The 12387-nt window shown below is 36.8% G+C and overlaps 1 protein-coding gene across 2 annotated transcripts in view; it reads left to right on the top strand.

The window, feature by feature from the left end:
* The window catches only part of tmem248 (transmembrane protein 248), a 15492-nt gene extending 3105 nt beyond the window's left edge, over positions 1 to 12387 (top strand). Inside the window, exons 3-7 of one of the 2 annotated variants that reach the window (XM_067608827.1) lie at positions 1194 to 1482; positions 4291 to 4441; positions 5499 to 5682; positions 7332 to 7513; positions 8949 to 12387. In XM_067608827.1, coding sequence (XP_067464928.1) covers positions 1194 to 1482; positions 4291 to 4441; positions 5499 to 5682; positions 7332 to 7513; positions 8949 to 9006 — 864 coding nt within the window. In that variant the 3' untranslated portion in view covers positions 9007 to 12387. The remainder of the gene's footprint in view (positions 1 to 1193; positions 1483 to 4290; positions 4442 to 5498; positions 5683 to 7331; positions 7514 to 8948) is intronic. The other variant, XM_067608828.1, reaches the window with a different exon arrangement.

Here is a 12387-nt window from a genome sequence, read left to right as displayed (position 1 = left end):
GTGATGATGATCACAATTGTGAATTCTCGTGGTAGATAAAAAGGTCTACATTTGGCTACTAGAACCTCCGCTAATGCTGAGCAGTGTGCAGAGATGATCATAATAATTTTTTTTTTTTTTTTACAAAGTTTAATTTTTTGATATTTATTTAGTTCATACATTTTTTATTTGAAATAATTTACTGCAGACAGAGTGCAGATCTACTTAAGCAAACAGAGGCAATGCAGACAATAACATTAGTGTTATATAAATGTTAATTTAAGTTCAGCAATTTTGTATCTCATTTGTTATTATTATCATTAAATTGTATTTTATCACATGCAAAAAAACAACAACAACAACAACATATCAGCCATCAGCCTCACTGCTCTCTAAATATCAGCATTGACCATTGAAAAACCCATGTTGGTTGACCACTACTATTCATCCTCTTCTAGTCTCACCCAGGTCCGTCTACAAGAATAGAATAAGCAACTAATTATGGTGTAACTATTAAGAAAATTGGGTTTTCTTGATATACTGTCAAGTCAAGTAAATTTTATTTGTATAGCTTAATATCACCACAGATTTGCCTCAGGGTGCTTTAAAATCAATACGGCAATATAACATCCTCTATCCTTACTGTATTTTTAAAATTTTGTTCATGTTTCAGTATCCATCTGATACTTTAAATATGATTCAGTAATGGTTTAAAATCCTAGATATACCAACATGATTCCTCTCATCTTTCTTTGTGCAAAATTTCATTTTTGGATCATTTCCATCACAATGAGTCTTTAAATCACATCACTTAGCTCTGATGTGCACCTTGCTGGAAGGACTTTTTGGAGAGAATAAGAAGTCTAATGAAAACCAGACACAGGAAATGTGTGTGTGTGTGTCTTTAGTGCATGAGAGATATATTTATGGAAATAAACATTTGCATGTGGATCTCAACAGGAAGCATATGTAAATCAAAAAGACTGTAGACAGTAACATGGAAAACGGATTGTGAGGAAACCAGTACATATAGTACAAGTAGGTTTAGATGTTTCCTGCCAATACATAACGATAATATGACAAAGATGAATATGATTGTATTGACACATCAATTGACACATCAGTGCCAGGTGTAAATGAGGTCATAGATGTTCAGTATATCACAGCCTGTTGTTCTGTCCAACAATTAAAAACCCCCTTACCCCCTTTCTCAGGACTGGAACACTTTTCTGCTGCGCTTCAATGAGCTGGACTTTTGTGTGTCAGAGAATGAAACGATAAAGCACGGCCTGAATGAGTCGACCACGCCAGAGAGCATGGTCGTGACCAGCGGTCAGGCTCGTTCCAGCACCCAAGTTCCCCTCCTGCTAGAGGACTCAGGTCCCATCAACATGTCAGTCCCCATCACCCTCACGCTGGACCCCCAGCGCCCGTTTGGAGGATACTCTCGCAATATTACCCACCTGTACGCCACAGTGCTGGGGCAGCAAGTCGGCCTATCTGGTAAATTCTCATTCACATTAAAAGTTTTATTTGTTCCATGTTCAGTGTTCAGAAAATCAGTATTTATGTTTATTGGGATATCAGCTAGGTTGTTGTGATATGTAGCACAAGAAGCACCTGATTGGCTCTGCACATGAGATTTGTTGACAATAAGGAAAATATCGAGAATCACTAACCATATCCTTTAAATACATTATTGTCCCACAACATACCTTCATATTTGTCAAGTGAGACATGTACTGTATGCAGTCCATAATGTCTGCATGTTACTGTTACCTCTTGGTGGGAATTTATCCTTTTAATGGGTTTCTTTAACTGGAGTCTTTGTGTGATGACTTTGTTTAGACATGGTAAGCAAACAGAGTGGCAGGGTTGTATAACATTAAGCTGTTCCCATTCTGTCCTCTTATAGGTTTCAGACTTAAAGGTTTCAGAGGGAACAATGGCTGTGAGGTTCTGCATACATCATGTCTGCATGCTCAAACATTTATTTGTTAACTTTCCCATTTGTCTCCCGTGACAACACAAACTCAAAGAGAATGTGTGTTTTACTTGCTCCCTCGCCTGTGTAAGGGAGCAAGAGAGCATGTGTATTTACTGTACTGGTCCACAGAGAGAAACTTTTAAAAGGATAGATGAAATGACTGCGACATTGAACTTAGCAGATTTCTGTCTTTCAGGCTGGGCTTTAAAAGAACAAATGGCAAAGTGTCACACCTCAAACCAAAAGGCTTTTAGCAGCTAAAAGTGTTTCTCAGTCAATACCAACCTGGCTGTTGTTGTCTCTGTCTTTGCCTTATGTAACCAAATCATCTTAAAAGAAGTTTAAAGAGTTTCACTTTTAACTTCAGCAATTGATAGTCGGGCAGATATGGAACAGGAAACATACCTTCATATTTTGCCGGGATGGTTACCTTTTTTCCCTTTCATACTTAAATCAGATGTCATCTTTGAAACAAATTAAACATTTAAGAAAACAGACTGAACTTTGGAGCATTATATGGATATGTTGCTTACAACACAAACATAGGTGTGAGGACACAAACTGTTACATTTCACCATTTTATTGCTATAACTTGCAACAAACACAGATGGACAGATGAAAATGAATATGTTGTGTTGATAGCTACATTCAGAGGGGATTAGATTTTCCAGGTAAGGTCAGATATATATTTTTTTTTTTACAGCGCTACACACTGATATTAATCCCATCCAGATAGATATCTTGCTGTTATTAGTGAATATTGGTACAATACTTTGGCTCTTTCATGATTACATTTTTATATATATATATATATATATATATATATATATATATATATATATATATATATATATATATATATATATATATATATATATATATACACACATATATAACGATTTTTGCCCTTGTTTGTCTTTCACTTTATGGTGCTGTTAAGAGTCTTGGTTGTGTGCCCTTGTCCTCAAATTTAAAGCCACTAGAACGGATGAGAGCAAAGTAAATGAAGAGCTATGCAAATATTTTATCACACTGAGCAAATAGTGCTGTCTGTTTGGGCTTCCGCAGAACAAGAAGTGAATAGAATATACCAAGGAAATGTCAGCCTCTTATAGAGGCGTTGTGAAATCAATTAATCAAAAGAGTTTTTCTCTAAATGATAGCATATACAAATGAAATAATAATAAAAAAAAGTTGTATTTAAAAACTCACTGCATATAAATGTGTATCTTTGTTAGATAGACCAGCATATACTGTATATTAGATATTATATTAATATAATAGTGACATAATCTCACTCATCTAACAAAATCAGTTTACTGCAAAGTCAAATGAATCCTTTATTTAATTATTTGCTATTAAAATTTCACCCTTTTTTTTTTTTTTTTTTTTTTTAATTGCTCTTGTGAAAAAGGCTGCCTTTTGAGGGAGCACTTGAATTCAAGCTTCAGTGACATTTCTGCTGGAGACTTATTCCCCTGCATAACAAACACATACATGAACATTATATCTTCCAAAGAGGAGGAGCTGCAGCACCAAAAGGCCTTAACATGAGGATATCAGCACTGTACACCTATATGAATATGATTGGATGTTCCTGAGAGGGCTGTCAAACACGTCCACTTGTCCATCTAATTAGCCTACAAGTCTATTTTGAGCGAAAATCACCTCATTCAGGTACATGATGACTAGATAGGTTCAACGACTTTCATGTTCCATTATGTTGTCTGATTTTGCTTGTGAGAATTGGAATTACTTTTGCTTGGAGACTCATGGTTGTACCTCCCTGGATGCGCGCTTAGGTTGACAAAGCCCACATCTATCCTCAGTCACACCCAGGAGTCCACTCAGTTTGACTGATAATCTTCTAATCCCCATTGCAGCTTGATAAATATTGCATAAACCGACAAAATCAGTTTGTCATTCGTTATCAGGGGAATAGTTTGGTATGACATCAAATATCGCTGCTCTGGCTCTCCCTGGTCTCCTGCTATGGGGGTTGTATTCATACTGTTTAGACTGCACCAGGCTCTAATAATTGCCTCAGAGCTAGTAGGCGCCTCTTCTCAGGCCTGTAGGATGCAGTTGTTCCCATGTCAGCATAACAGTTACAAGAATGTGGATATGCAAGTTAGAGACATATGACCTGAGCTCATGGGAGAGTTTCATAAACAACTTGTTGTGACTGAAAATTGAAAGAAAATTAGAAAACTGGCACTAATATTTTTCTTTTAGCAGTGGTTTGAAGCTCACGAGTAATCATGTTCATTTTATATTAATCAGTTATCTGCTGTCATGGTGTCCTCGTATGTTTTTGTGTTTAGGCCGGGAAGCCCATGAAGAAATAAACATCACATTTACCCTTCCTGTATCCTGGAACTCAGACGAATGTGTTCTGCACGGCCACTGTGAGCAGGTGGTGTTCAGCACTTGCATGACCATCACAGCGACCGGCAATATCTTCCCAGTCACAGTGTGAGTTGGACTGCCTCCCTGTCTTACAAGGACACACTTTATATCTCTGCACAGAGCAGGCTGTTACTGACAAAATGAAATATCTCTATGTTTTCACATAATTTCTGACAATATTTTGAGTATTAGGTTTAGTGCCTCCATACAATGTTTAATCTAAGCAATTAGTTGGTAATATCTAAGAAAATGTGTACCATGAGTAACCCTAACCCTAACAGATTTTTGTTTGAATATTATATTATCTTGTCATCTGCACGGTGGAGTGTTGTTAGATGTTAAGACTGAAACAGTGGTTGGACTTAAACTGGCCACTCTCTAGGTCACAATAGTCTTCGAACCATCAATAGCTGTTAGTTAGAGGCTCATTTCACAAAAGCAGTTCGAAAATACTTCAAATTACAGCAGCATATTATTTCACAAACGATTTAGAGACACATTTGCTAGTCCTACAGGGGTCTTGCATGCTCATACTTGGGGTGCAAGTATGATGCTTGTTTTGATTAGTGAAACTTGTAAAAAAAAAAAAAAAATGCATGCAATTTGCATGTTGCAAATGTTGGTAAACATGTCCCAGTAACTGCAGCCTTCAAGGCAAAGCAGTAGCTTCTTTTGTTAGTCTGTGAACCTATAACGAGCTGTCAGTGTATCATTTTTAAAAAATATTTAGCTTCATCAGATGTCACATGTGACTTACTTATTGGTAGTTTGTCATTGCTTTCAGAGTGGATGTATAAACTCTAAAAGTATATGTAGATAACTATCTGTAATTCTGTCCCAGTGTATTGATGTTTATTTTATTATTATACATAGTCTAGCCCTATAGGATTATAACAGATTTGGTCTTTTCCTTTCTGTTTGGATGGGTAATGTTCTATGGAACTTCAAAATGACCAGTATTAAATAATAAGGAATTATGAAATAAATAATCAGATGATTAAATACAAAGAATTATATAAATGAACCAATAAATTCTTCATCTTAAGCATTTCTCTCATAACCAACATATTGTGAACAGTTCCACGACCAATCAACAGACAACAATCTGTGTTTTGCTTTGCAGGCAGCCGCCACACTGCGTGCCGGAGACATATACTAATGCCACGTCTTGGTACAAGGTGTTCACCACAGTCCGCGACTCGGATACTAAGTACAGTCAGGATTACAACCCCTTCTGGTGTTACAAAGGAGCCATCGGCAAAGTGTACCACGCACTCAACCCAAAGCTGACTGTCATCGTCCCCGATGTGAGTCACCACCTCCTTATTTTATGATAGCCAACATTGTTTAGTCACAGTATTTATTTAGTAAGAGCTTGTTGATCCAGGATCCAACGTTTTCATTTTAATGTCTCAGTTGACTTGCATAGTAGCAGCTGAGTCAACAAAACTATGCATTAGATGGGTACAGCTAGTCAAACAAGATCTACTATAAGTACGTCTACAGTGATGCAGTAAGTACGGTTTTGGTCAGAACTGAATACAGCTTCTTGGGACTATATTAGAAGAAACTTTTAAGTCAAAATTACAAGTATTAAATCATAAGTCAAGAATCCGCAAGTGGGAGATAAAGTCCTTCCAAATGTCTGACTCCTTTGTCTTGTATTCCTCTTACTCAATTATTCGTAATTTCCCATTTTCTATTCTTTTTTCTTTTTTCTTAAATAAAAAAAAGTCATTATGCAGACCATATTGAACTATGATAATTATGTAATACAGCTGTAGAACATTTAATTCAATGTAATTACTACTTGACCTGAACAGATAGGATGTCAGATTAATACAAGTGTATACTTTTTTGAATATATATATCTTTTCTTTTTGAGAGGGCCATATTTTTAATGAAATAGTAGCACAACACAACAACGGAACAACAAGAAATCCCAAAAGTGACCTATTATTCCAGTGATTGTGTATTGGAACTATTCAGTTGTAATTTCCAGGTAGAGTTTGTGATCACTCCCAAAAGCCCCTAATAGAAGAGGTTAATGTGACCGAACACAAAGCCCATTCTGAAAGCCATTTAGTCTTACTTCTATACTGATGGCAGTAGATTGTTCCAGGATTACAGTGATCCCATTGATAGGCCACAACCGGGCTCTGAACGGTCCGATGAGCCTGAAAACAATTTGAAAAATATGCTGCACCCGCAAAGTTACCTGATCTCAGCCCACTTGAACACACGGAGGATTCAGGAGTGGTGCTTGAGACAGCCTTTTCCACTGCCATCAACAAAATAATAGAGAAACAGATGGACACTTGACATTTAGTTCCTTCCTGTTTCCGTTATTTTTTTTAAAGTCTTGAGTTGGGATTTTAAGTTAAAACAGCAAGGGACCGTCATTCTAAAAGAGTGCTGTGAAAAGCTTTGGCTGGCAATTTTCAGCAAATCACATGTGCAGAGCCAAACCAACACATGAACCTATCTACTTACAAGTATTTGTGTGTGTATCCAAAGCCTGATATATCTTATTCCTCTGTTATTACCTACGTTGTTGTCCAAAAACTATTAAAAACACAGAGCAAATCTGATGAAGCAATGTGCGAAACGTGTAATTCACTCCTTTTGTTTTTTTAATAAAATAGTGTTAATCCTTATATCCTGGTGTGCGCTGGAATACTTTTTAGATTCACTATTTTAAACACATCAATGAGCCACACTGTTGCACACATCGTCGGAGCAAAAGAACACATGCATGCTATCAGCTGCAGTGTGAGAAGCTCCTCTGATCTGTAAACTGACGCCGTAACTGGTCATAAATATATTAAAAGTTAATAACTGCAACTCTTAACAGTAAGAAAAATAATCTCGGAGTTTAAATCTGCATTTTGTTTAGTGAGCCAGTAGAAATCAAGCATATAGCCTTTTCACAACCTGCAGTGTCTTTTCTTCCCAGGATGACCGTTCTCTCATCAACCTGCACCTGATGCACACAAGCTACTTCCTGTTTGTCATGGTCATCACTATGTTCTGCTATGCAGTCATCAAGGGGCGGCCTGGCAAAGTACGGCAAACCAACCCCGACTTCTGCCCTGAGAAGGTACAACAGACACCAGCAGTGCTATATGACGAGAACAGGTAGTTTCAGCGAAGCGTCAACTGACCAGTGATTGGTCCAAGACATGATCCAATCACACTGCTGATTTTCTGCCAATTGGATTTTCTGCTAATTGTCTAAAATATTTGGACATCTACATGTATTTGGATGTTTTTTTTATGTCCTGCAACAAGATGACACATTAACTCCTTGATGCTTAGAAATAAAGAGCACATATTAACACTGCCTATGTTAACACTTACATATTTTCTAATTATGCTTCAACTGATGATGTTTAAAGTGATTATAGCAGGAGATGTGTTGTTGATAACCCAACAGAAAAAACATAAAACCTGAGGGGACACAGTTATGTGCTGCTGATGTGATGTTATGTGATGCTGGTCCTCGGCTGTGTTGCGTCTTGCTGTCAAGGAAGACAGTGTTCTCTGGTCTTATTGCTTATTGTAGCTCAATACACACACAACATGCGTCACCTTTCAACACAGCCACTGTGCAGGGAGCCGAGATAGGTCAGTGTACCCTGACTCTTTGTCTGAATCTGGCCAAACACGTCAGCCAGGAGAGTGCTCCAGCTGGCTGAACAGCAGAACAAATGAGATTATAAATTTGAAGACTTCTATTTGAGGTACTTTAAATGGCAGATCCAGTGTGAAATGAGTCAGATACTTTCCTCTCCAGCTGATATTTCACTGAAATAATTTAGTGAATTCTTCACAGCAGTGGCTTGTTCCCTACTTATTCAAGAGCTTATAAATCTTATACACAAAGCTTGATTAATAGTCAATACTAGGGGTTAACAGGAGTCCCACTGAAGATACCTACGGTGTAGGTTTTGATTTATACTTCAGCATTGGATTACGTGTTTTACTTATATTCCCCACAGTGACACATTCTTTCATTCATTTTGTATATTAGAGTGATGGTGTAACTGTAACTGGAGTTACATCCAGGTCTTCCTATTTTGCCTTTTCTCATTACTGAGTAGGAAACTATTGCAGTGCAGTCGCCTTATTTACATGTTCCTGAAAAGCAGAAGATAAGAGTCTTTCTCCAGCTTCCTTAAGGTTGTCTTTGCTCTCAAAAATGACTAGTGGCATCAGAAACTTATATGAGAAAACATAAGCAGCTAATGCTGACCAATCACATTTCTTGCAGTCTTCATGCAGTATATCTGTAGCTGCCGAAGCCCTGACATGTAGTTAAATTTTTAAAGAGACGTACATCAGCTACATAGCTTACAAAGTTGTAACGTAGGTATTATAACTACACTGTAACCCCTTAAGCACAACTATACATCCAGCATGATTCTTACTTACTATGCAAAGGATTTGAACAGTTCATATTTTGGTGCCATCTAGTGGTAATATCAAGAATGACACAAGGATTTTTAAAATTGTTTTACTGTGTGCAGTAATCCCTGTCATGCCGAACTTAAACCCTTTTCTTGTCTTGCAGGTTGCATTGTCAGAGGGTTAAAAAGACATCCGAGATCTGTCTCAGAACTTACCTGTAACATGGACAAACTCAAAGAAACAGAAGAAATGAAAATAAACATACCAGTTGCCTAGTGAACCCCGGAAATACAATAAGGGACACAAAAGCTCTGTGAATGCATTACTCTTGCAATGTTGGGTCTCTCCAACCAAAGATATACAAGTGCCTGTCTCTGTGGTGTAAATATTTGTAGGAACTCTAATATTCAGTGCAAAACCTTTTTTTTCTTTTTGTTTATTCTTATTATTTTGCCTGAGTCCCCTTGTGCCATGTCAAACATGCAGTACATTAACAAAGCAAGAGGCCAGACTATAGAACAACATAGCCATTTTTCTAGCAGTCATTTGGTCCCATTTCCAAGCAAGATACTTAAAAAAAAAAATCGAGATATTTTGTGGCTTTTATCACAGAGTTATTGCTGTAAATGTTTGGATATCTCAAAACTGTGTGTGAACAAAGTATTTTTTATCTCCCATGATGACAAAGCATGATGTTTAGTCACCCTGAAGATGTTTAAGTGAGCTAAAGTATACCTGAATATCTGGTTTGGGTTATTTACTTAAGGATGAGATGCTTGTGACACATTTATAATTAAATCTTCAGTATGCACTTGTCATTGCAGCCTTGAAGGGAGGAGAATGAATGTAGCACTTTCTCTGCACCTGTGTAATCAAACATCTGATCAGAATTTGGACATGGCATTAATGTCCATGAATTCTCAATTCTAGTAGGTTTTTCTCCAAATTACGTTTTCCTTTTTGTGTCTGCAATATTATGAAACGTGTAGTATTTGAATGGTAGCACTGTGCACATTAATGTATGAAAAGATGAATACAACATGAACAGTGAAATTAATCCATTACATCAGCAAATCAATTTTAATGGCAGTTAAATAAGCTGCCAGACTTCCTGTGGTTTGTGTTGAAAAAAGTTTTTTTTTTTTTTTTTTTTTTGTTTAAATAGATTTTGGCACTCTTGCATATATTTTTGTCACTTTTCCTTCCTCTGTGGCTTCATCAATCACCTGCCTCTTGTCTTTTATTTGCTGCTTGTCGCCCTGAAGCAGCAGTTTAGTATTTTTGGCTTCTAGACTTATTTGTTACTTATATGTTCATTACAGTCTTCTCAGTTACACCTGGATGAAGCAAAACATTATCTTGCCTTACCTTCGGTGGACTTGCTTGCTTGAAATTAGGTGGGGAGAGATTATTTTCTCCCTTTCCAACATTACCTTGCCAGTCTCTTCTTCCACAGCCATCCTTCTCATTTTGTTTCTTCCAGTATGATGAGCCTTTGGTTTGAAATCAAACGTGTGATCTTTGTCCTATTAATGTAATTAAGTGGCCCTTGAGTTATTATATTTTCTGACTTACTTGTGCTTTCGTTTTAAGCAAATCAATATGAGTTCAACATGTTCAAGTGTTTGCATAGTTAGTGCACCGTTAGATTTCTTGCACATTTTGTTATTTGCTCCTGTGATTTCTTTTGTTTTCTTTGTCCAAGATCACATGTGAACAGTGGTGTTGAGTTAAATAAACCTTGTACTAGTTGAATTGTTCCTAAAAATAAATATAATTATATATTATTATATAATTATATTTATATAATTAATATATTTATGATTAAATAATTTTATTTTTTATTATTTTTTAGTACAACAAAATGTGCAAAAAACCCAGTGTGCAAATGTGTGTGAGTGAGTTTCGGGAGATGTTTTGATAAATGAAGGCGGCTTTAGACTGTGATTCTCTCCGAGTCTTGACTTGACGGGGCAAAGAAATAAAACAAGCTCACCTCCCCTGACTGACGTCAGATATAAATGTTTGCACATTTTCACCTGAATTGTGACTCTCATTGTGTTGCGCTGAATCTCTCATCGTAGCTTTAAGGATAAAATTTTGTGCTCATCCTGTGGTTCGTATTTTGAGAGCACGGCTGACTTTGACAATCATTTATTCTAAATGTACAGCAACACATATTAGATTTGCAATAAAGAAAAAAATGTTTCCTGTAATTTGACACAAATGTAACATCTATTAAAGTCTGTTTAAGAAGTCTGTACCCAGAAAACATTCAGTGTAAATTCCAAATCTTCCTGCAGTCTTTAAAAAAAAAAGAAAACAGTCTAAGTCCGCCTTTAATGTCTGTTATGTAAGGCTTTTTTCAATAGCAATTACTGATACATTTTACTTACCTCTGTGTTATAATTTTGTTCCATAATTGATGTACCTGTTGAATGTACTTTTTTTATAAACAGCATAATCTAAATCTGAGATGCAACATTCAGAATTCCAAGTGATTTGAAACTATGGTGTAGTTTTCTTTTTTTTTCTGTTTGAAAGGCTTTACTTGAATTGTGTTTTTGTTTGAGTGGTATTCATATACGATTTATCTTTTTGTGGCAAAAATGAATCTCTTGTCACATTATTGTATCAAACACTTTGTACTTTAATTGTTTGATGTGTGTGTGTTTGTTGGTGAATGAGTGAAAGAGGTTGGGTTTGGGTCCTTTTATTCTCCCCCCCCCCCCCTCCTACATTGAATGATGCTAGGACAAGTCTTCCTATTCTGATGTGTATCATATTTGAGCATGTTGCTTTTACTGTCGTCACTATCTGCCGTTTGTGCTCTCACGGTTGGACTCTTGCTTTTTTCTGCAAGATCTGTCAGCTCTTACTGGACAGTTGGATATTTTGGTGGTTGGCCGGTGAAGGGAACTTGAAGATGTGACTGACTTCTGTCATAATGCCAAACCGTCATAATATGTGTCGATGACCTGCATATACCTGCAACTTATCCCTCCTTGTGTGATGTACTATTCTCATTTTTGGTTAGAATTGCACCTCTCTGATTGCAAAATGCCTTAACATTGTCCAAGATTTCTTTGTGTCACATATCGCATATTGTAAAACACGCTGGCTTTACAGAAACAAATCCAGACAAAATACTAATTTTATCACTTTTGAGCTCCAAGAAACTCAAAACCTTAAGTGTACATTTAGACAAATGGATTTTAAAGGAGCAGATGCTTGCTTTTGTAGTTTTTAATCTACTCCACTATATCACTAAGGACTGGAGTAAAAACAGTGGAGCCATATTCCCCTTAGTGACAACATCTCCCAGTGTTCTTGGCTTCACATTAAGCAAAATACACATGTAAGTCTCCAATATGAGGCTGCCATTTCACCTTGTTATCCTTTCTGTCATGTTAGCAGCGCTTACAGGCAAGTATTAAGCCAACTCTGTGCCTTCTGCACTATCGAGCTGCATCCTCCTTGTACATACAGTAGATAGGACCATGATAGGTTTAATGTGGCTAGGACGTCATTCAAACCCTTTTCCTTTCCAGTGGAACTGCTGTAAATGAATTCAAGTTTAAATAAACTGTCTCTAAAGTTCA

The sequence above is a fragment of the Thunnus thynnus genome, chromosome 13 (genome assembly GCF_963924715.1).
Source record: "Thunnus thynnus chromosome 13, fThuThy2.1, whole genome shotgun sequence".
In the NCBI taxonomy this organism is placed as follows: Eukaryota; Metazoa; Chordata; class Actinopteri; order Scombriformes; family Scombridae; genus Thunnus; species Thunnus thynnus.
The sequence above is the reverse complement of the archived record's forward strand: the minus strand, read 5'-3'. Positions and strand labels throughout refer to the sequence as shown.